Consider the following 25,380-nt stretch of genomic DNA (forward strand, 5'->3'; position numbering starts at 1 on the left):
TGTATGGGTATTTATCACATTCCTTTTCGACCAAGTGTGGTTAGCATTGCTGCCAAGTGCCTGGCCATCCTAGCTACTCAGGAGGCTGAGATCTGAGGGTTGCAGTTCAAAGCCAGCCTGGGCAGGAAAGTCTGTGAGACTCTCATGTCCAGTGAACCACCAGAAAACCCAAAGTGGCACTGTGGCTCAAGTGGTAGAGTGCTAACCTTGAGCAGAAGAGCTTAAGGACAGTGCCCAGGTCCCAAGACCAAGCAAAAAAAAAACCCAAAAACCCCACGGATACCAAGGGCCCACTGTCTGTTTGTACATGTCACTTGTTTCAGAATGGAATTCCCAATCTTCATCAGGGAATTAAGGCCATACTCTTGGGATGACATTCAAAGCGTCTACAGGTGCAACTTCAATGTCCCCTTTTGGGGGGAATCACCCTCACCTACCTTTTCCAGGCCTGCTCAACACCAAGAGGAAAGCCACATTTGTAGTTAAAACCCCCACAAAATGCACTGCTGTAATCAGCATGGGGCGAGACCCTGCGTGGACCTGTAATGCCTTTGTACCACTCCTTCAGAGCAACAGTTAAAAAGAAAAAAAGAAAGAAATCTATTTTCTTTTTCTCAGTCCTGGGACTTGAACTCAGGGCCTGGGCACTGTCCCTGAGCTTCTTTTTTTCCAGGCTAGCACTCTACCACTTGAGCCACAGCACCACTTCCAGCTCTTTCTGGTAATGTGATACTGAGGAATCGAACCCAGGGCTTCATGCGTGCTAGGCAAGCAACTCTACCACTAAGCCACATTCCCAACCCTGGAGACCCTATTTTCTTACACGTTGAATATTAGCCAGTAATAATAGCTCATATCTAACCCATCCAGATATTCTAAGCGTCTGTGAAATTGACATCTTGATTCACTGAAGATGGGAATTCTGAATCTTGTTTTTGTTTTTGCCTGTGGTGTATTAATAGCATGTGACAGAATTAGCCAAGTGGGCAGATTTATTTATATAAAACCATATATATATATATATATCATGCCATTTTCATTGTTATGCTACACAACCCTCAAACAACACCCATTTCCCCCACATATCCACACACACACACACACCCCATTTCAAATCATTAGTAAATATTTAACATCACTGTTTGCTTGGTACATGCGTGGAACTAAGGAAACAGGTTTGTTGTTGTTTTGCTTTTTTGATCAGTTGTGGGACTTGAACTCAGGGCCTGGGCGCTGTCCCTGAGCCTCTCCATGCTCAAGGCAAGCACTCTAGACCACTTGTGCCACAGCGCCACTTCCGGCTTTTCCTGAGTAGTTTATTGGAGATCAGAGTCATCTCCAGCATATGGTCCTCGTCCCCTGAGGAAGGTTTGGAATTCTCTACTGAAATGAGTGACATGTTTGAATATGGACCCATGTTGGCTAAAGAATGGGACCAGATGCACGTTTGAAAACGCATGGAGAAGAATTCTGGGCCTAACCTAAGTTTTGGGGGTTGCTTTTGTCTTGAGTGGGTTTATTCTGGCAGTGACATTTGGTATTCCAGCTCCACTCCTTGCCTTAGCCTTAAAGACACACCATTTAACCTTTAATGAGTTTATTTTTACTTGGAGAAGAGGTCCTGGTCCAGCCTTCTGTTTCTTTCCTCTCTCAATGATGCCCAGTCTCTCAAGAGATGACTTGAAAAGCAAAAGACATACCTACAGTAACATCCGTGACATTTTCTTCTTTTCAGAACTAGGTTTGTGTTTTTTTTCAAAACTTCACAACGTGAATAAATACCTCTGAAGACCTTTGTGAATGCCTAGTCAGGAGAGTTTGGAGCAAAATGTCTCTTAATTGACGAGGGGCACACGAGTTCAAGTTAAATTCCAGATAGGAATCCAGTTAAACTGTGCGTGGTTTTATTAGCTTGTTTGATTTTTCTTCAGGATATATTTTGGTTAAAAAAAGAAACAAAACGGGAAGAGGAACTGGGTTCCAGTGGCTCCCGCCTGTCATCCTAGCTACTCATGAGGCTGAGATTTGAGGATCAGGGTTTGAAGCCAGCCAGAGCAGAAAAGTCCATAATTCTCTTTATCTCCAATGGAGTAGCAAAAAGTCAGAAGGGGGGGTGGCTCCAGTGATAGAAAGAAAGGAAGGGAAAGAAGGAAAGAGGAAGGGAGGGAAGGAGGGAGGGAGGGAAGGGAGAGGAAGGAAGAAAGAAGGGAGGGAGGGAGAAATGAAGGGAGAGGATGGAAGGGAGAAAGGACAAGAGGGAAAGGAAGGAAGGAAGGAAGGAAGGAAGGAAGGAAGGAAGGAAGGAAGGAAGGAAGGAAGGAAGGAAGGAAGGGAGGGTAGAAAATCATAAGCAATTGCTTTTCCTCACGAGATTAACGTTGTCTTGACCTTGTCATGAATATCCACAACCATGTGTTCACCAGCTCAGCTGATTCTGAGCAGACTGAGGAGGGAATCAGAAGTGAATGGCGGGCAAGTGCAACAAACCAGCCTGGGCTGTGTAATCAAAGGAACCAAGTCAAAACGGCATTGGCTGAAGCCTCAGATCAAGGGGGTATAACAGATTTTGTTTTTTGATAAATGAGATGGCACAGAAAAGGTAAACTGGGCTCATGGAGCCAGAATTGTCACCCAGAGCAGGTTTCCATGGCGATGAACACGAAGCCGTCGTGAACCCCAGAGCTGAATTCCTCCGTGTGAACAACACAAAGCTTAAAAAAGTGAGATGCATCCTAGAGGTTGCAGGTTGAGGGACTCAGGCAAGGACGTGAATGGCGACCAAGTCTTCTAGTCAGAGGACAAAGCAAGTTGGACTTACCCCCAACATCACTGGGGCTGGGAGGAAAGCCAGTGCCGCCTTCTAACAACAAAGTTCTACCAACAAAGCAATGGCAGAGCTGGTGGGAGGATTTCCCACCCCTGAGCTGAGCCTGGGGAGCTAGGATGGACGGCTCTTTGAGCTGGGGAGGGTTCTGTTCATTTGCAAATGCGATGACATTTGGGGACTTTTTTTTTAATACCTGGAACAGGAAGTATCTGGGGAGGCTTGGGGTTGAATGCTCTCTCCCCAGAGAGCAGCAAATGAGGCGAAAGCCATTTCCTGGAAGGGTCTGAGAGGAGCAGGGTGGAGAAGAGAGAAAGCCTGGAGACCAGACTTATTCTAGTTTGAACTGACTTATGGAGAGAGAGAGAGAGAGAGAGATTTCCCCCCTCCAGTCCTGTCTTCATGATGTCCTCCACAGTTAACGGATCTAAGACTTAGAAGACACTTCGAAGGTTCCGGTTGTCAATCAGTGCTCATATCTGTCTGTAAGCCAGCCCCGGGGTTGATGGGGGGGGGGGGTGGTGGAGGGGTGGAATGGACACCTGATTTCATTCAAGTTAGACCTCTCACTCAACAGGACATTTGAGACAAAGGGGAGATGGCACTGGCCAAATAACCATGGGTAACGAAGCCCACGCTAGTTCCGAATGGTTTTTTAATATGGCACAAGTTGGAGACATGAGGGGGAAATGCCCCCCTTGGCTGGTTGAGTTTGGGGATGACACCACCCTGTCCTCTTGGGTGGGGGTACTTGGGGAAGACTTGGGCTTTATCACACAAACTTCATTTCCCAAGAGTGATTTCATGTGGGGGACCCCTCCTCCCCAGCCAGGAAGAGCTTAACCATTCAGAAGGACATCTGTTTGTGCAAATACTGTGGGATGCATCCGTGACTTATCAGTGCAAGTCAAAAATTCAAGATACCAGGAATCCTTGTGTGGTGTGGCACATCTGTAAACCCAGCTTCTCTGGAGACAGAGGCAGGAGAGTCCTGTTCTGAGGCCTCGGGCAAGATGAACTCCAAACCCTATCCAATACACAAAGCTAGCCAGGCACCAGTGGCTGAAAAAAACTAAGGATCATGGTTCAAAGCCAGCCCAGACAGGGAAGTCCATGAGACTCTTATTTCCAAAGAACCACCAAAAAGCCTAGAAGTGGAACAAGTGGTAGAGTGAAAATGCTAAAGGACAGGGTCCTGTTCCTGAGTTCAAGCCGCGGTACCAGCACAAAATAAATAAGCACATAAACGAATAAATAAAGAAATACTGAGGATGCAGCTCAAGTGGCAGTGTGCCTAGCCACCACAAAGCCCTGAGTTCCATCCTTAACACTGAAAATATGTCAGAAACCGCAGACCCTAACAGCGCACTCGGATGCCGGTTATCTGAGTTGGAACTTAATCCGGTATTTCTAACTCCCAAGTCAACTGCTTCTCTTAACAACAAATAATTTCCCAAAGGGGGTGGGGTCGGGAAGCAAGCTGGGTTTTTTCAGCAAGCATGCTCTTGAACGACAGCACTAACGCTCTCTGTCCAACACGGTCCCTTCCCGGAGAGAAGGGAGTCCTTCCTGAGAAGCCAGCAGAGGCAGCGCTGGCTGCTGAGAAATGTTAGGAACCTGCGAATCCCGGAGCTTTGCGGATGGCTGCGCTCCACAGGAAAAGCCAGATGGGAGGGTTGCCCCTGGCAACAGGCTCCCGGAAACAGGGCCCTGTTGGTGATGTTTAATAAGCGGCCGGTGAATGCGGGAGTCTCATCTTCTAGATCTATGGGTTTGCCGAGACCTAGATGACAGAAATGGGCAGCACAAGGTGGCACCTCAAGAAATCAAGCACTCCAGAAAGAGAAGTTAAAAAAAAAAAGACCAACTAGCCTGCTGTGTGCCTGGGACTCCCCCAGTGCTGCTGCTAAGTTGTCATCCTGCTTACTCAAGAGGCTGAGATCTGAGGATCGCGGTTCAAAGCCAGCCCGGGCAGGGAAAGTCTGTGAGACTCTCATCTCCAATGAACTACTCAGAAAAACAGAAGTGGGAGCTGTGGCTCCAAGTGGTCGAGTGCCAAGCTTTGAGTGAAAGAGCTCAGGGACAGTGCCCAGGCCCCGAGTTCAAGCCCCACAACTAGAAAGGAAAAACAAAACAAAACACCCAAATCCCAACCAACTTGCCAAAATATCAACCAACCAACCAACCAAGCAATGGGCCAACCAAAGAAACAGATCAGTAGGTTTGGATTTTAGTGAGTGAGCAATACACAGGGTTCGAATCACATCACTTCTCCTTGTATATCAGAGAGACAGGCGAGCCAAGACACATGCCACTAGGCCCAGGCGGAGGCCATTTTATTCTTGTTGCTGTGGATACTTTGGGCTGTTATTTTTAAGTTCTCCAGGTGATTTTAATTACAGAGTCTTGTCGGACTAGTCTGAGGAGTTTAGATTTTATTTTAAGAACAACAGAAAACCACAGAGAGCTGTAGAGGTGGGCGGGAACATAGGACGGTTGCTATGGTTAAAATGTCCCCTGAGGTCCTGAGGAAAAGTATGGATTGAAAGGAGGAGGGAACCAAGAAGATGAGAACGTACCCCGAGCCATGGTGCTTTAGAATAGCAGAGAGAGAGAGGGGGGAGTAGAGAGTCAAAATGCAATGTTGGGGAGGCGTGACCCTTAGTATTTTTCTAAGCTGTTTATTATTTGGAATTGGGGGAAGTAGGAAGACATACCATTTCACTGGGTGGACCAGTAGCTCATGCAAGATTCCATCTGTAAACTCACCAGCTGGGCACCGGTGGCTCACGCCTGCCATCTTAGCTACTGAGGAGGTTGAGGTTTGAGGATGGAGGTTCAAAGCCCAGCCAGGGCAGGGAAAGTCCATGAGACTCTCGTCTCCAACGAACCACCAGAAGCTATGTATGTGGAGCTATGGCTTAAAGTAGTAGAGCACTAGTCTTGAGCAAAAATTACCATGCCCAGATCAGAATACGCCCTCAGTATGGCCAAGTCTGACGCTTGGGTCTCATTTAATGATTGTGTGTTCTGAGGATGGGAGCTCACCTTCCTAGCCAGAAAAAAAAAGTGAGAACCAGAAGCTTCATGGCCAACTTTCCTGAGCTATGAGCTCCAGCAACAGTACCTGATGTGAAACTCAATGAATTACCCTGTCACTCCTAGATTCAGGCTACACCCTTGCCTCAATGTGCTTTTGCAGTGTTTATCAGGTCTCCCTAAATATCCGTGTGGCAGCTAGAGGGTGAGCCGGAGACCTATTTTCTCCCTGACGGAAGGCCTTTATTCAAGTGTCAGCTCCCAGCCAACGAACGCCATTGTCCAACAAGATCCCGTAGATAGGGTGCATTGCAAGAGGCAGCTCCGTTTTCAATGGTGTGTCTGAAAGATGTTGGCTTTTAGAAACGTTGATTGCTTCCAAATCTAAGTGCTTTTGTTGAGGGCCTTCCCCATATTGGCGTCTTATCTCTGGCGGGGGCGGGGCGGGCGGTATTTCCCCTGCTTGACTTCAATCCATCCATCTGAAGCTGACTGGTATGGTTTTGTCTGAAATGAAGTTCCCATTATCACACCCGCTGCTGGTTCTTCATGGGAGGAGAGAGGCTGAAGTCAGTGTTCAGTAGAGATGCTATCTTCCTTTGCCCTCTGCACCAGCAGAACTCCTCTATCTCTACTTTTGTAGCAAGTTGATATTAGGGGTCCTCAGACGCCATTCCAACTGGACGCTGCTTAGTTAAGTCACCTTTACCTCCACAGCTGGGGGAAATCCATCATTCTGGAAAATTCCACAGGCCGTGCAGGAAATTGTATGCCTCCCATAAAACCAACGGATGAGCACAGATTTGGGTGAGATCAAGGCAAGGCCTCAGATGAAAATCCATACCCTCAAGCCATCCTAACACTGTATGAAATATAACTTACAAGAACAATGTACTCTCAGGGCTATGAGATAATTTGAAACACGCCTCTATGACAACATTAGCATTTTCCTTTAAGCATATAAGTGAGAGGGGACGAGGCAGACTTTCTCTTGAACTATGGCTGAGAGAGGAGAGAGTTTCCCTCCCGCCACACATGCATTAATACCCAGGTTTAGATTCTAATTTAGTGTTTCAGTGTTGATTTATTGTGCAGGCAACACTAATGACACCCAGATGAGAGGAGAATTCTACTTACAGCTCCGCTTCAACCAGCAATCAAACCATTTTCTCTTTGCTCCCGTATTCTTCTCCATTCCAACCCTGGCATCGCTTTATCTGCAATTTATCCTGCAGTTCAGGAGCAGCGTGGTTGATGATTGAGTATCATTGATTTATGAAGACTTTTTTTTTTTCCAAGACAAAACCCAAACACAACATTAAATGTGATGTTCTCAGATATTTATGAAAAAATCCTTCATCATTTGGCTTACTCTATCCAAGAGGAATGAACCATATCGTAATTCGTATTTGGAATGGGCTGTAAATGTATCGTGTACTTAGAGGGAAAATGAGCGAAGCGGTAGCTTTTCAAATCAAGGGAGCGTATGACTTTCTGTTTTATCGTTAATACAATTTTTTTCTATTATGGCGAGCATTGCAAGGTTGCTACACATCTAATCTTTATAATTCTAGTTCTGTGCACGCGTGCGTGAGTGCGTGTGTGTGTGTGTGTGTGCGCGCACGCGCGTGCACTGGTATGGGAGGCTTGAACTCAGGGCCTGGGCGCTGTCCCTGAGCTTCATTTTGGCTCAAGGCTGGCGCTCTACCACTTGAGCCCCAGCTCCATTGCCAGCCTTCCCAGTATTTTCTCTTTAACTGCAGAGAGAGAGGTAGAATTTCAGTTCTCAGGAGAAAGGGGCTCTTCCTTCCGTGCGTTATCATGGAGGGATGGGCAGGGCACTTGGGCCCTCAGTTTCCCTCAAGGATTCCATGTCATGGGCCTTGCATTTGGTTGAGCCTTCCTCAATTCTCCCAGGCCCTCATGGTAGAGCTTGAACCCAGACCTCTGAAAGGGAAGACGGAGTCGACACACAGCGTCCCCACGCCAGAGCTTCTCCCTCTTGCACTTCATGAGTTCTGTGCTTTTTCTGGGTACCTTTCCCGGCTAGAGTGAGCTCCAGGATGCTCCCTGCCATTGAGCCTTCGCTCTCCGTACTCCAAGAGCTCTCCAGAGGGTCTCGCCAGCATTGTTCCCCGAGAGCGTACCAAGAGGCAGGACAAACAGACTGCCTGAACTCTTGAGTTCCAGCAGTGCACACACACATTCCTCCTTCCAGTGACATCTTTTTTGCTAGATGCATCCTCTCCTCCTCCTCCTCCTCCTCCTCCTCTTCCTCTCTCCCTCCTCCTCCTCCTCTTCCTCTCTCCCTCCTCCTCCTCCTCTTCCTCCTCCTTCCCCCTCCTCCTTTCTTCAGAATTTTGCTCCTAGGATTATTTCCAGAAATGGGACCTCAAAGTAACAGGAAATGAACATTTTCCTGGCTCTTGATTTTTGTACTGCCAGATTCATCTCTATGAAAACTTCCCCTGCCAGTAGCAGTGTGGGAATGTGCCACTTCCGCCGCCACATGGCTGGCGTTCGATTTCCAAGCACATCCCGAGTATATGTGTATAAATCTGTGTAGCCATGTGTATACACATATATCATTTAATTATGACAGTACTTCTCGTATCTGAATTTCCACTCTTCCATTTCGAAGGAGGTTTAAAATAGGAACATATGGCCCATGGACCCATGGTTGAGAACTAAGAGACTAGCAAGAAGAAAATTCCAAAAGCATCCAGACAGAGCTCGATCCCCTCAAACCCACCCTTAGTAATTCTAAATATCTATTGATGGTATGATATATATCTTATAGATGTTGGGGGGTGTTCTTTTTTCATAAATACACCTCCTTTATAAAAAGGGAGTCATTCTGTCCAACTTACTTTACGGCCTGCTTTTCTCTCTCATCCTCATATTTTGACCATTGGTTTCCATGTAATAATATGTATACCTGACTTCACTAACACCTGATGGATATTATTCTCTTGAGGTAAAGTGGTAGACATAGCCAAGGAGAATACTAACTGTTGGGCTGGGAGTGAGGCTCAAGTGACAGAGTAAGAAAGCTGAATAAGAAAGAGGGTAAGACTCAGCCTGGTGCCGGTGACTCACGCCTATAATCCTAGCTCCTCAGGAGGCTGAGATCTGAGGACCTCAGTTCAAAGACAGCCTGGACAGGAAAGTCCATGAGTGAGACTTTTATCTCCAATGAACTATTGAGAAAACCAGAAGTGGCGCTGTGGCTCAAGTGGTAGAGTATTCACCTTGAGCACAGAGAGGCTCAGGGACAGCGCCCAGGCCCTGAGTTCAAGCCTTGGGACTGGCATAAAAATACCAACTGTGGCTTCAAATGCAGTAACTTGCAGCAAGTTATTAAATCTCTATGGCTCGTTTACCTATCTATGAAGTAGAGGCCATACCAATATTGCCTCATAAGGTGCTTATAAAGATTTGCTAAATTAAAATGTATACATTCTTACAGAGTCTAGTAGACAGAATGTATCATGGAAGTGTCCATTAGTACCAAATATTGAATATGCTACTATTATTTGCTCAGACCTCCCTTATGTAACATTTTGGCCGTTTCCTCTTTTTCCTTCTGTTCTGTTCTGCATTGGGCATTTCCTTTAGATAAATTCCTTCCTATTAAATTAAAGAACCCAAACAGTAGTGGAGGTGTTATTACAGCTCATTTTTCATCCAAAAAAAACCCCCAAAACCAACCAAACAAAACCCCCACAACCGCCCCTTCCTACCCTGTATCTATATGCCATATTCAGCATTGGAGACTTCCATTCCATCCTGCAACCCATTTCCTTTACTTCCCATGCCTGTCTGTAGGGCAAACACGATTCCCAGGCACAATTTCTGTGGCCCCTGCTTCTCCCATCAAGCCCCCCACCCCCCCATTAACTGAGTTAGGTAGTTATCTAAAGTCCCATAGGTGCTATCTCCAAGGGAGAAATAATGGCTGGTAATATCGCATCTAACTTGAGCAACATGACAATGGGACATCTTCCTAAGCGAACGGAAGGTTCGGGGGTGGAGGGGGAAATCACAATCTTATTTATTATGACAAAGCATGGACACACCACAGGTGGCTGTTAGGAAAGAGCTAGTTCTGATATTGATGGGGTTGAGTCTTTAAAATAGAAGCCTTGAGCATAAAATAATAGGTTTCTAACAGCGCTCAGGCCCTGAGCTCTGTTGGTAAGTAGGAATCATGGCATACCAGGGCATTTTCTCTGTGATGGGGTAAGTACGGTTTGAGAAGTGGCAAAGCCACTGGGAGTTTGTCCTGGGAAATGAGAGGCCTTGGTGACGTCAGAATGCTGACCGCTTCCTGTCACCTTACCGACCCTCAAGGGCGTTGAAGTGTCATCTTTTAAAGCGGCCTGATTAGATTGATTCCCATTTTCAGGAGAGAGAGTTGTGAGGATGTTCCCATTCTCTTTCATTAACGCTAATGACTTCCTTGACTCCTTCACAGGAACGCTTTCCAGAACTTAGAAACTCTCTTTAAACCCTTATGCGATCTCCTAGTCATTATCCTATCCATAATAGACTCATACAGGGCTGTATTAATACTTATCTACAGCTTCACATTTTTCTCCTCCTTATCTTTTTTTCTTATGAAATAACTTCTTTAGGATCCAATCCATCTTTGCATGTCTGAATGGCAGGGAGAAGGCACTTGGTCTTATCATTATGTAAGTGTTAAATCTTCATTTTTTTTCCTCTTTTCTATTCTTTTTTTTTTTTTTTAATAAACTGAAAGCTGGAAAGAACAACCAGAGAGAGCAAGGGAAAGGGGTGACACTGTCTAAAAAGAAATGTACTCTTTACCTGACTTATGTCACTATAACCCCTCTGTACACTGCCTTCATGATCCCAATTTAAGAAAATAAATAAACTGGAAGCTGAGAAAAGGAATTGGTAACATTGGTTCGGCCGCACTGCATAAGAGAATAGAAGGCGATGTTAAGGACTCAGATTTCTCGGCTGTTGGCGTGAGGATTCTGATGAGAGCCTCCTGGGCAGAGTTGTGAGGGATCAAACCTACCCTGAGACATAAACTATGGCTTCTGCTTGAGCCTCCCAAACGAACCCGAGGCCGCCCACACCCCACCAAGCTCAATAGCCCTCCTGGATCCACAGGACCAATTCCTTTCTGCCCAGTGAGCCCTAATGTTCTAGCATCCCTGCTGGTCTTTGTCATTGGTTGTGTGTCAGCCAGTCAGCCCCTCAGCCCGGGCCTCAACCTTGAGCTATTTGCTATTGAGTTGTCCCGTCACCATGGCCTTAGGGTCCAGTGGGGACACCCTCAGAGGTGGCTATTTCCACCAGGGTGGTCCTCTCTTGGCCCACACTGGCCGCCAAGGTAGACCAGTTGCCTTGTCTCCATCAGTCTTGTTTGACCCCATCTGAAAGCAATGGCTGGGTGAGTAATGGAATTTAATGTTTCTTGGTGAAGGCATCTTGGAGTGACCAGGGTGATGACAGCATAAGAACCTCTGTGCCCTGCAGTGGTACTTGCAAACGCAGGCTCTGACTAGTACGATCTTTGCCCGGGAGGGCTCCTTGGAGGGGCCGGTGGGATACTGAAGTGTTAGAAGACATAAAGTAAAAAATAGGAGCTAGGCAAAAAAAAAGCAAATGCTATATTTCCCCCCTGACATCTGATCAAAAGAATATTGAACAGGTTCATTTTTAGGGGTTCATTATTATCTGGCATAAATAAGACTTGAGGGCCTAATTAACAAGGTTGTCATTGTTTTATGTGTTGGCAGGTGAGGTGTCAAGCGTTTTAAATGCCAAAGCATTTTGTGATTCTTTTGGTGTGTGCCAGCCCTGGGGCTTGAACTCAGGGCCTGGGTGCTGTCCCCAAGCTTTTTTTTTTGCTCAAAGCCAGCACTCTTCCACTTGAGCAATAGCTCCACATCTGGCTTTGTTTTGTTCTGTTTTTGGTGTTTAATTGGAAATAAGAGTCTCACAGACTTTCCTACCCAGGCTGGCTTTGAACCACAATCTTCAGATCTCAGCTTCTTGAGTAGGATTACAGATATGAGCCACCAACATCACCAACATAAGTATACATGTTACAGATATCATATATAATATTCTATTATTATTGCTATATCATTTAATATATAGTATATATATTGTATGTGTTATACATACGATTGTATATTATATATACTATTGTGTTATATATTATCATACATAATATGTCATATATTATTTTCTATAGTCATATAATATATTAATATTATATAATATAATATTGTTTATGATATAATGTATTGCATATATTTTCTAACCCACTGTCTGTAGCCACCCATCATATCCTAGCAATAACCCTTGGCTCCATGCACATTGCCCTTAGAAATGCATTCCTGGGACAGCATAATTGGATGGGGATAATTGACTTAATCGAGCATATTGGCATTCTTGCAGAAGGGTAGAGAGACTTGCTGGAAGCATAGTATCAATGATTTTCTCTTGAGTGTGCCAGAGAAATGTTATATTTTGAAATTGGGTTAGAGAGTTACCCTTGGGGAAAGGGGGGGGGGGTTGCTTCAAAATATTATCCACCCTGATGACCTTCGTGTGATTTACATAGTAATATTAATAATATCCTAAAGTAGAACAAATGGCCTTCATGTGTGACAACTCCCTTTACAAAACACCGAAAAGAAGGAATCGATAATAGAGTGTGCTAATTCTGATGAGCTCTGATGCCTGGATTCTGAATTTATAAAGAAACTTGTCAAATTTCTGGTGTCACCTTGCAAAGCACCTCTCAGAGTTATGACTCCTGGAAAGCCAATGCCATAGTCACCGGTTTGTTGTTGTTTTGAATTAATAATAATAATAATAACAACAACAAAGGGTGAACAAATGCAGCAGTGGTGTACTCACTAGACACTATGTTGAAAATGAACCATACAACTCGTGAGTAGGGATGGAAAGGAAAAACTGGGAGAGAGCCAGGGAAGGGGTGACATTGTCCCCAAAGAAATGTACTCTTTACCTGACCCATGTAACTGTAGCCTTTCTGTATATCACCTTTATCATAACAATAAGAAATACTTACAAAAATAATAGTAATAATTTTAGGCTGGGCGCCAGTGGCTCACACCTATAATCCTAGCTACTCAGAGGAAGCTGAGATTTGAAGGATAGAGGTTCAAGGCTGGGCCTGGCAGAAAAGGCAGAAGACACTCCATTTCCAAAATAATCAGCAAAACATCGGGCTGGAGGTGTTGCTCCAATCTGCAAAGCATCGATTGAGCAAGTATGTCTTTGAGTTCAAATCCTGCTACCAGCAAAAATCCAAAACCAAAAACAAACATTCTTGACAAGTGTCCACAGAGATAGGCAATATTCTGGGTCACACAAAAATTGTGAAAGAATTGCAATCATACCATATCCTCTGGCTACAATAGAATCAAACTAGAAACCAATAAAAGACAGGAAAAGGAGAAAATAATCACTGGAAAAGTAGAAAACACACTTATAAATAATCCATGGCCTGGAAATGGGATTATCCTGTCACTGAAAGCAGACTCCAAGGAAAGAAAAAGCATTACACTGAACGTGATGAAAATGAAAACGTAACATCCCCACATACAGCGTACAGTTAAGGAAACGCCAAGTTGGGGCATTTAGAGCAGTAAAGCATATTTTAAGGGAAGAGTTCTGGTCTTAAGGATCTAGAAGAAGAAGAGCAAACAATCTAATGCAAGAAGGAGGGAAATAACAGAGATAAGATCAGAAATGGATTAAATAGAGGAGAGAGAGAGAGAGAGAGAGAGAGAGAGAGAGAGAGAGAGAGAGAGAGAGAGAGAGAGGAAGAGGGAGAGAAATCCAGTGAGGCAGAGTTGATTCTTTGATTCACAGATCAGGCAGAGTGTGGTGCTACACACCTGTAAACCCAGCTACACAAGATGTGGGTATTAAGAAGGATCATGGTCTGAAATAGGCTTGGCAGAAGCAAGGTTCTCTCTGAAAAATATAGTGAAGGGGCTAGGGACTTGGCTCCTGTGGGAGTCATTTTGCCTATAAGGGTGAGGTCCTGGGTTCAAACTCCAGTACTGCTAAAAATGTTTTAAAAAATAAAAATAAGGTAATGATACCTTTTCTTTAATTCTTTATTGTTATTATAAAGGTGATAGACAGAAAGAGTGACAAAAGTCAGATTAAGAAGATACATTTCTTTTTGGACAGTGTCACCCCTTTGAAGCCTCACTGTCTCCCAGTTTTTCCCTTCATATGCCACCCACACATTGTGTAGTTCATTTCCCACATAGTGACTCACGCCTGTCATCCTAGCTACTCAGGAGATTGAGATCTGAGGATCGAGGTTCAAAGCCAACCCCAGGCAGGAAAGTCTATGAGACTCTTTTTTAAAAATTTTTTTAAATAATTGATTATAGAGGTGATGTACAGAGGGGTTACCAAGAGACTCTTATCTCCAACTAATCACAGAAAAGGCTGGAAGTGGCCCTGTGGCTCGAGTGGTAGAGTACTCACCTTGAACAAAAGAGGCTCAGGGACAGTGCCCAGGCCCTGAGTTCAAGCCCCAGGACTGGAGAAATTAAAAAAAAAAAAAAAACAGACCAGAATTTCTCATGATGTAGTAATTAGCAAATAGAATTCATTATGTAAAAGGAATTAGGCACCATGAGCAAATGAGATTTATTCCAGGATAAAGAATCATTTAAAATTCAAAACTCAATCAGGCCATAGTCTAACCAAAACATGTCATTATATTATTATGTATACTAATATAATTTAATATTGCATAATTCATACTAATATAATTTATTAGATACTAAAGAGGAAAACTCACATGATCACATCACTTGATGTTAATAAAACTTTTTGACAAAATGTAACTCTCATCCATGACCAAAATTCTCCAGAAAACCAAGACAAAGGGAAATTTCTGAACTTGACAAACAAGCTGATATACTTACTAGTAAAAGACTACATCCTAATCAAGACTGTGTAAAAGTCAAAATTTAATATCCAATACTAATGAAAATGGATCCAAAAAATACCACTGGCAATATTCAGAGGTAAAAAAATAAACAAACAAATCTAACAAAACACAAACCAGATGTATATGGTGAAAACTACAACCAAGTGAATGAAATAAATGGAAGACTGAACATTATGTTCATAGAGAACAAGTCTCGGCCTAATAAAGATGTCAGCTTTCTCCATCTTGATAAACCAAGTTGGGCCCAATTTCTCTCACAACACCAGTACTGGGTCTTGAACTCAGGACCTGGGCAATATCCCGTAAGCTTCTTTTGCTCAAGCTAGGTGGTCTACCACTCCAACCACATTTTGACTTCTGGCTTTTTGGGTAGTTAGTTGAAGATAATTTCACAGATGTTTCCTGTCCGGGCTGGTTTTTGAGCTAATCATGGCTGGCATACTTAAGTTATTAAGTATCTTCAGGTTTGTGAATTCTGTATTGTAAATTCTGTGTGCTATATTGCTTTCAAACGATATTGCAAGCACAATTAAGTGATCATCATAGACGTTTCAGTTTGTAATGATTTGACCGTCCTATTTTATTTAATAGTTTTTGCTTATTCTATTTAGATTTGATTTGCATTTGATTATTTTTAAGCGATTTCTAGCCTTCCCTGTTTTAGAAATTATTGTCTTCAGCAGCTAATAGACAAGATTGGGTGGAAATTCCCTGATATTTATTTCTATTTATATGACTGGAATAAACGCTACCGAATCAGAGTACCCCTTTGTATGCCTTGCCAGCTTCTTCTGCCGACATTTTATGTAGAGTCTTTCACATCTACGTTCTCATGAGATTGGTGTATGCTTTTCTGTTGTTCTATTCTTCCTCGAGCTTTGCTGTTAATGTCTATACCATGACATGAATTGGTGAGTGACATCATTTTTCTCTTTGGCCTGGAAGAGTTGAAGTAACATCATAATAACCTGCGCTGTAAAGGTTAGATGAACCTCAGGCATGAGCCCATCTGGTCCCCTTGCCCTTTGTGGTGGTGGATTTCAGATGCCATGGCTCTGATGGTGGCCCTGCGGAAGAGTCACGAGAATCCCTCATGTACTTGGACCTCTGGAAAACACTGAACTGCGAGCACTTGTGCTGGATTTCTTATGTCTTTCTCTGAGCCAGACCAGGCATGCCTCCACTGCCAGCTGTTGCTGATCACCACTGCCAAACAGCTCGTCTTGCTTGTGTTTGGGCTCTTCGCAGAACGCCTGGGCCCACGGCAGGGACCTGTATTGTGTGCCGGACTATGGTTCCAAAGGGGTTGCGCCTTCTCTAGGTTAACGTTGCACTCCGAAGGCCTTTGTGCAATGCTGGAAAGACCACATCTACTCACGGAGTCGTCCTTGAGTAAATGCATGGCAGTTAGTACACAGGGCTCATCAGAAACATTTTCGCAAAGAATTCACGTTAGTTACATAAATACAGTGCACAAGAAGAAGGTTCAAGTTGCTATTAAAAGAAGAAGAAAAGCCCTCTGTGTGGCCAAGTTTAGGCATGGAACTCCTTGAGGTTACAAGGAGGCCAGAGAGATAGACAGATAGATAGACAGACAATAGATAGATAGATGATAGATAGGTAGATAGAGACAGATATATTTACACATATACATTTGTATCTATTGATATCTAGAGCTATATAGATATCTAGACATATTTATATATAGCCTTGTATACAGATATATAAAGATATATATATTTGTATATTGTATGTTGTATATTGTATATTGTTGTATAGTCTATGTAGATATATTGTATATAGATAATATCTATAATATATGTCTGTCTATCTGTAGATAGATGTTATTTTTGAACATCAATTAATAAGAAAAGCAAGGCTCCTTAGCCTTGGATAAACTCCCCTCCCCCCGCAAAGTACTCTGCAGCTAAGCAGAAAACACAAGTCTTCTTTATGTCTGACCTCCCCAGCATTTAGAGGCCAAGAGAACCCAGGAAATTCAGTTCTTAGATGTCAGCCTCCTGGGTCACTGAGGACAGAAGTGTCAGGCATGGATCTGAGAGAAGGGGACAAATACCAGAAAGTTATTGTCACAGAAGGCAGAGGAATACGGAGGGCAGGAAGGAACCTTGCATTCTGGAACTTTTGGGTTTTCATTTCCCTACACGAGCAAACTGCGGTGGAGGTATTGCAATGAGTGGAAGGATATCACACACCTGAAACCAAAGGCGTCTGTAAGGCTATCCCCCTTTCCCCCCCTTTTCCTGGCCTTCGTCTTCCATCGTGCCGGGAATCCAGAGGTAGGAAATTCCTCATTGAGTTGGCTGACATGAGAGACCCATTCCACCTCATACCGTGCCAGTCAGACATCACTAATCTATGACAGATCGTAATGCCTTCTGAGACCAGATGTGCCCTTAGACACTCCGGGCCAGTACTCATGACTGGTCCGTTTTATCCTGTTGCCTAATAATATAACTCTAAATCTTCAAATACAAAAACCTCAGATTCCTTGTTGTGTCACTAATTCATCATCATCATCATAATATTTCCCAACGCCCTAATCCCCAGTGGGGTTTCCTTTTCTGTATACAGGTTGACAGGACAGAGGTAATTCGGACCTGCATCAACCCAGTATACTCAAAACTGTTCACTGTGGATTTCTACTTTGAAGAGGTTCAGCGCCTGCGGTTTGAAGTCCATGACATCAGCAGCAACCACAATGGGCTGAAAGAAGCCGATTTCTTAGGTGGCATGGAATGCACACTTGGCCAGGTGAGACAACAGACATTCCCCTTCTCCTCTCCCTCCTCCTCCTCCTCCTCCTCCTCCTCCTCCTCCTCCTCCTCCTCCTCCTCCTCCTCCTCCTCCTCCTCCTCCTCCTCCTCCTCCTCCTCCTCCTCCTTCTCCCTTGTGCTTCCTTTCCCCACCCTACCTCATCTTGGCTTTTTTTTTTTTCTTCCGATCAATTTTATTTTCTTCTGCATGTAATATTTTACTACTTCCTAGACACCATCACATCTATTATATTTATCCTAAAAATCTGCGGTTACTTATTGTTCACAGCTAATGATCTTCTCTTCTGAGTGCCCTCCATTGGTCAGTCAAGAACCGTTTATCGGCTGCGTACGGTGTAGCTGGCTCTGTGCTCTGCTCATAGGTCAGCTACCACCTTGTTCTGAGCTGTGACAAGTTTCCATCTCCCAACTTGATAGGGGAAACACAGAAAGCATTTCTCTAAGTTATTCCAAGTCTCTGAGGTTAAAAAAAATAAAAAGCCCAAGGGAGGGGCAAATACTTGATGAGCAAATAAATGCTTTCATTTAATCCTTATAATAATGTAAACTAGTATTTTTTGACTCAGGGAACAATCAGACTCAGAGAATACTGTTGCTGTTTAAGAAAAAAAAACAAACCTAAAAGGTAGTTAAATGCTGGGAACCAGTGGCTCACGCCTGTCATCCTAGCAACTCTGGAGGCTGAGATCTGAGGATGGTGGTTTGAAGCCAGCCCCGGCAGGAAAGTCCGTGAGACTCTTATCTCCAATCAACCACTCAAAAACCAGAAGTGGTGCTGTGGCTCAAATGGTAGAGCACCAGCCTTGAATACAGAGAGGCTCAGGGGACAGTGCTCAGGCTCTGAGTTCAAGCCCCACAACTGACAAAGAGAAAGAAAGAAAAGAAAATGACCCCCAAATCTACAACTTTAGTCCTTCGAAAGTCTCACCCCTCCAAAACCCAGTCCTCTAGAAGGTAGCGGTCACTGAGGTCGTGGGGAAGCCTGGACCACTTCCAGGCACAGGTGGCTTAAAGATGGAAGGCAAACAGTCGTGCAGTTCATTCCTGACAATAATTTTAAGCACGGTGAAGCCGGGGTACAAAAGAAGACATTGAGCATGGAGAGACTGCTGTTGGGCTGGGGTGAGGGAGCAGCGTGGGGTCAGTGAGGACTGCCTGAGGAAAGTGATATTTCTAGATATTTCCACCGAGTAGATGAGAAGAAAGAGGAAGCGCACTGGGAGCAGATGGGAGCATTGTACACGGAGCACCCATCCGACCCGACATATGGTGCCTCAGAGCATCTTTGTTTGATTTCCCTGAGATGCCAGCTCTGAGACAGGAAGTGAAACGTTGGGAAAGAAACACCAGAAGGATCTGGGGAAAGGGAGCCAAGGACAAGGAAGGCAGGATGCTAAGGATGAACGGTTACATTGGCTGCCCGTGGTGGGCTTCATTCTGCTGGGGGCAGGGGGAGAGGGGGTTCTGGGAGCCAGGATAGAGCAAACATCAGTGTACCTCACCGAGGGACAGAGACAGTGGGGCATTTCTATAACCAGGGGCTGGAAATGCTCCCATCAGTTCTTGGTGAAAGGTTATTTCTAGCGTAGACAGCAAAGGAAGCGGGGGGGAGGGAGGGAGGGAGGGAGGGAGGGAGGGAGGGAGGGAGGGAGGAAGGAAGGAAGGAAGGAAGGAAGGAAGGAAGGAAGGAAGGAAGGAAGGAAGGAAGGAAGGAAGGAAGGAAAAACAGCCTTTACCTAGCTCAGAAGTAGATCTCAATACCCTGGGACATCCCCAAACCCCTTGTCCGAGATTGGTTTAGGGGTTGGGGGTACACCGATGGCCAGTTCTAACTGGGAAATGTCGAGATTATGAAGACATGGTTGCTCTCAGCCTGTGATTCTAGAACCACCACAGCCATTCTGCAGTAAGGTCAGACCGCTCTGTCTGTGAACTCTACATTATGGGAAAGACAAAAACAAAAACCAAATGTCCTGCTGAGAAAAACTCTTTCAGATGTGATTTTCCATTCCTTGGGCTAAAAAAACACCGTGATTGACACCCCAAATAGGAAGTGATAAAAACAAGACCAGGCTGGCTGGAATAGGACAAACCAACTTAATTTTCTTAATCTGTCAAAGTAGGGAGTACGTAGAAGTGAACCCCCAAAAGAGATTAAAATAGGCCTTTCGAAATATGCTTTAGTACTTTTTTTGGGGGGGGGGGGGTTTGTGCTGACCCTGGGGCTTGAGTTCGGGTCCCAGCGCTGTCCCTAAGTTGTTTTTCCTCTCAAGGCTGGTGCTCGGCTACTCGAGCCACGGCTTCCTTTCTGGCTTTTTTGGTGGTTCATTGGAGATCAGAGTCTCAAGGACTTTCCTGCCTGGGCTGGCTTTGAAGGGCGGTCCTCAGATCTCAGCCTCCCGAGTAGCCAGGATGACAGGCGTGAGCCACCGCGCCTGGCTAAAACAGTGGTTTAAAAATCAGATCTCGGGGGCTGGGGATATAGCCTAGTGGCAAGAGTGCCTGCCTCAGATACATGAGGCCCTAGGTTCGATTCCCCAGCACCACATATACAGAAAATGGCCAGAAGCGGCGCTGTGGCTCAAGCGGCAGAGTGCTAGCCTTGAGCGGGAAGAAGCCAGGGACAGTGCTCAGGCCCTGAGTCCAAGGCCCAGGACTGGCCAAAAAAAAAAAAAAATCAGATCTCGGAAATCGTTTGGGCAGGTATTTCCATCTTTTTGTTTGGCTATTTTGCTGTTGTTATAGAGGTGACATACCACGGGGTTGCATGGACTGGAGTCAGGTATCTCCTTCCATACAGTTTAACCTGTTCCCGCATTCCCTCCCCCATCTTGCCACAATGGACGTCCCAAAGGAGAGAGAGAATAAATGTGTCCACCCTAAAAAAATAATAATAATAACACCCCGGAGGGAGCCACACATTCGCAGCCTGTCTCCTCCCATCTTCTACCAAGGGTTCCTCTGGCCATCTGCCATGTTCTCCCTCTGCCTTGCAGGACGAGCAGACTCTGCTTAGGAAGGGAAAGGAGCACGCCTCAGCGTGCCCATGGGGTACACGGAGCAAGTGACTTCTCACTGAGAAAAGAAAAAAATGTATAAATAAACCCCAAGGAAACGAATAAAAGGCCATGTCCTAGGACTCCCGGAGGAACTGTTTGTTCCTAGCAGATGGCTGAGGGGAATGAATGACGGGGGGGGGGGGCACAGTTGTGAGCTGGGTGCTCCTTCTGGGTGAGCAGGGAGACCATCCTCGGGTTGTCTCTTGTCAGAAGAGAAGCGAGTACTTGAGACCCTGCTAATACCCGACAGAAAGCGTGCAAGGGAGAGAGAGGACCCTCCGCTCTCCAGAAGGGCAAACTAGCGTTACATTCCTGTCCTGTTTTATTGCTCGTTAAATAGGTAGGTAGATAGGGAGATAGATAGATAGATAGATAGATAGATAGATAGATAGATAGATAGATAGATAGATAGATAGATAGATAGAGAGATAGATAGAGAGATAGATAGAGAGATAGAGAGATAGATAGATAGATAGATAGATAGATAGATAGATAGATAGATAGATAGATAGATAGATAGATAGAGAGATAGAGAGATAGAGAGATAGATAGAGAGATAGATAGATAAGTAGATAGATAGGTAGATAAATGTAAATGATAGATATTCATATATGTGTGAATATATAGTTTTTTCTAAGTAGTTGTACAAAGAAGTTACCATTGAGCAAAGCAGTTTAGGAATACAGTTTGTCTTGATCAATGTCACTACCCCTTTCAACATTCTCACCCATCCCTCCCTCCCTTTTCTTAATTTTATAGGCCATGCATTGTAATTTTTTTTTATTGCATTCTCCCTCTCCCTCCCCTTACACTGGATAGATTCTTAAAACTAGCTTCTGAAGAACGTTTACATCCTGTAAGGACTCTCAATTGAGGGGAAAATGGGAGAGTAACACATTTTTGGAGGAGATACTGGCTACTGTGTGTGTGTGTGTGTGTGTGTGTGTGTATCTGTGTGTCTGTGTGTCTGTGTGTGTCTGTGTGTGTGTTTGAGAGATTGTTCTGCAGATGGTTTAGATCAAGTCCCCCAGGAAAGAGAGTGGGCCTGGCTAATCTGTCTTTGATCTCTTGCATCATCATCATTATCATCATCATCATCATCATCATCATCATCATCATCATCATCACTATTTCTTTTGTTGGTCCTGGGGCTTGAACTCAGGGCCTGGCCTCTGTCCCTGAGCCTCTCAGCGCTCAAGGCTAGCACTCTACTACTTCAGCCACAGCACCACTTCTGCCTTTTTCTGTGTATGTGATGCTGAGGAATCGAACCCAGGGCTTCATGCATGCTAGGCAAGCACTCTATCACTAAGCCACATTCCCAGCTGCATTATGATTATTGATTACTGAAGAGACCTGGGAGAAGAGGTTAGAACACTAATCACTGAGACGTGAAGATAGAACCATTGGCTCTGCGAAGAGGCTCTGCGTTTCCCCCGAACGCTTAGACTCTGCAGCCCTAGCCTACCATCAAGAAAGAGAAGACTTGTATTTTGAATTCACCTAGTAGAAAGTTTCAAAGGAGAAAGAAAGGAAAGAAAGAAAACATGCACAATACCTGCTTGGTTTACAAAAAATCATTCCCAGGAGTCCTGAATATCCAAATCAAGGACAAAATGAGGCCAGCGATGAATTCATTAACTTGGTTTGAGGCGGAACCTGGGCCTCTGGGGTTTCTCTGCCCCAGCACAGGTCAGCAAAGGTGCGTCCTTCCGAGCATCTCTCGAGCTCCGGGGAGGTGCGAGCGAGCTGATTACTATGCCTTTCTCCTGCTTCCTTCGCATCTGCCCACCTGGTTGCTCATTTTCCCCAGCCCGTCATCAGAAACCGAGGAGCAAGGATCCTGCAAAGAAAAGGGGGGGGGGGGGGAAGCAGCACACACCACCTCTCTCTCTTTCTCTCCTCACTGAAATCCCAAGGAAACAGGTCAGCTTGTGATGAAGGCAAAGGCCAGAGTAATATTAAGGCTCACCCTAGCCTACCTCCCAGCTCTCTGGGGTCCTGGCCTCTGTCCAATGCTGCACAGAGGCGACTTCACGGCTTCCTCTCACACATCCTCATAATAGATCGGCCTACGGCTCCGTACGACCAGGCGGTCCTACTTTAATGACCAATACCCCATGCTTCCACTTTCAAATGCATCCATCCCAATTTGGACCGTGTATGTTAGGGTCCATTTGTCATCATAGATCTCCTTTGAGGCTTTCCGTTGACTGAAGAGTTGATCGTAGGTCAGGCATTCATTCGTGAGTCTGGTGTTGTCAACGATCTCTTCACCATCATCATCATTGTCATCATTATCATCAGGCCGTGGGGAACGCTTCCCACGTGGACCCGCAAAAATTCAGCACCAGTCAGACACCAGGTGGCTCGGGCCTGTAAGCAGGAGGCTGAGAGCTCAGCACTGAGCTTTAAATCCAACCCTGAGCAGAGGAGACCACAAGACTCTTATCTTCAGCTAGCCAGCAAGAAGCTGGAACTTCAGGCATGGTGTGAGTGGTAGAGTGTTAGCTTTCACCAAAAAAAAAAAAAAAAAAAGAAAGCAAGAAAAGAAAACCCAAATGAAATTGTGAGACTCTGAGTTCAAATCCCAGTTCTGGGTGCCTGTGGCTCATGCCTGTAACCCTAGCTACTCAAGAGGCTGAGATTTAAGGATCATGGTTCAAAGCCAGCTGGAGCAGGAAAATCCACAAGACTCATCTCAAATGAACCACCAGAAAACCAGAAGTGGCGCTGTGGTTCAACATTAAAAAAAAATATATATATATATACATACATATATATGTGTATATATATACACACATATATGTATATATATGTATATGTATATGTATATATGTGTGTATATATGTGTATATATACATATATGTGTATATATATGTATATATATGTGTATATATATATATATATATATATATATATATATACTGGTGCAAGTTTTTCACTCTCCTGGTTTTGTTCCCCTTCTATTTCAGTACATATATACATATTTCAGTATATATATATATATATATACTGAATATATATACTGAATATATATACAGTATATATACATATATACATATTTCAGTATATATACATATATACATACATATGTGTGTATGTGTATATATATATATATATGTACTGGTGCAAGTTTTTCACTCTCCTGGTTTTGTTCCCCTTCTATTTCAGTGAAACCCTAGGGTTTCCTGAAAAGAAAAAAAAAAATCTATGCTGTCAGCAGCTAATGTTTGTCCAATGGACAGACAAATTTCTTCCTTGCCCAGATGCATGCGGGATACAGAACAGAGACCTGCTAGTAACAATGTCTTGTCAGTCCAGCCTTCTACAAATGAGTGCTTCAACTTCCAAGTTTCCCTCCCCCTGCAGGTTTCAGCCTTTGGTCAAAAGCTAAGGTTTGCAGCTGTGACCCCATTATGGGGTGGAAAGAATTAAATTAGAAGACTTCTGACAAGTGCAAGCCCCTTTTGGCCTGGAGGCCAGGCAAACCTTACTATTTCTTGGCTTCAGATGTCAGTGGCAGCCAGAGCTAAGAGCTCATCACTCTTCGCTTCTCTGACAAGACCGAAGGTCTTTTGTTCAGCCTGGTTTCCGTTGCTTCCCAAAGCAACAAAGCCTGAACCCTAAGTGGGATTGGCAACAAATCGGCTTCGTGCCAGCTGGGCCTCCTTGCTACTTCCATCCAGTAGTCCGGCAATGTGAATGACAGCGCATTGCTCGTCCGCCATTATTACCATGAAAAAAAAAAATCATGACTCATTTCGTGGGAGCTGAGATTGGAGGCCTGGGGACCAGGAAAGGAGTCTGTTTTGTTGGCTCTCTTGTTTAGCCAGTGAACTGTATACCCAAACGGCCTGATCCTAGGAATTCATGGCTTCTGAAAGCCTGATTGCAAAAGGCAAGCTCTGGAAAGGGGCAGCATTCTCTTAGCTTCCCAAGGTTAAGTCTGCCATGTTCAAGCCCCAGTCCTGGCATGGGGAAAGAAGGGGGGTGGGGTAGGAACAAGCATGAACCTGGGAACATAAATGGACAACGATATCATAATGTCAAGTAGCACGCTCCATGCAGAATCTTGTAGAGGGAAATCATTTAAAATCGATGTGTCACAGTTACATGACTCGGACCTCTTCCTTTTTATTTCCTTTGGGGCAGATTGTTTCCCAGAGAAAGCTGTCCAAATCCTTGCTGAAGCACGGGAACACAGCCGGCAAGTCCTCCATCACGGTAAGTCCTTCCCACCAGCCTCTACGTCCTATGATTAGACTGCATGGATGGATGCATGGATGCATGGATGGATGCATGGATGGATGGATGGATGGATGGATGGATGGATGGATGGATGGACGGATGATAGGATGATAGGATAACCTCTTCCCTATCAAGTAATAGTCACTGTTAGCTAAAAGTAACTCTGCACTACGTATGCACTAGTGGCCGCTATGAGTAGAGGACAGAATATTTGCTTTTAATTCCATTTAAATTCAGTTTATTGATCCAAACAATCCCATGTTGAGTAGGCACAGGATTAGGCAACATAACTCCCAACTAGGAGATAGAAGAGGAATGTCCAATGCTGGATCCTCTGCTTCTTAGGCAATAAACCAAACCTTGGGCTAAATACTATTAAAGTCTTCATTCCCACAGAGAGACAGGGGGGAGGAG

At 44.6% G+C, this 25,380-nt stretch overlaps 1 protein-coding gene across 2 annotated transcripts in view; it reads left to right on the plus strand.

Moving 5' to 3' along the window:
• The window catches only part of Cpne4 (copine 4), a 122,937-nt gene that overhangs the window by 47,783 nt on the left and 49,774 nt on the right, over positions 1–25,380 (plus strand). Inside the window, exons 2-3 of one of the 2 annotated variants that reach the window (XM_048334591.1) lie at positions 17,454–17,633; positions 24,871–24,942. In XM_048334591.1, coding sequence (XP_048190548.1) covers positions 17,454–17,633; positions 24,871–24,942 — 252 coding nt within the window. Of the gene's footprint in view, positions 1–17,453; positions 17,634–24,870; positions 24,943–25,380 lie in introns of those variants that run through there. The other variant, XM_048334592.1, reaches the window with a different exon arrangement.

Source organism: Perognathus longimembris, chromosome 26 (assembly GCF_023159225.1).
Source record: "Perognathus longimembris pacificus isolate PPM17 chromosome 26, ASM2315922v1, whole genome shotgun sequence".
Classification (NCBI taxonomy): Eukaryota; Metazoa; Chordata; class Mammalia; order Rodentia; family Heteromyidae; genus Perognathus; species Perognathus longimembris.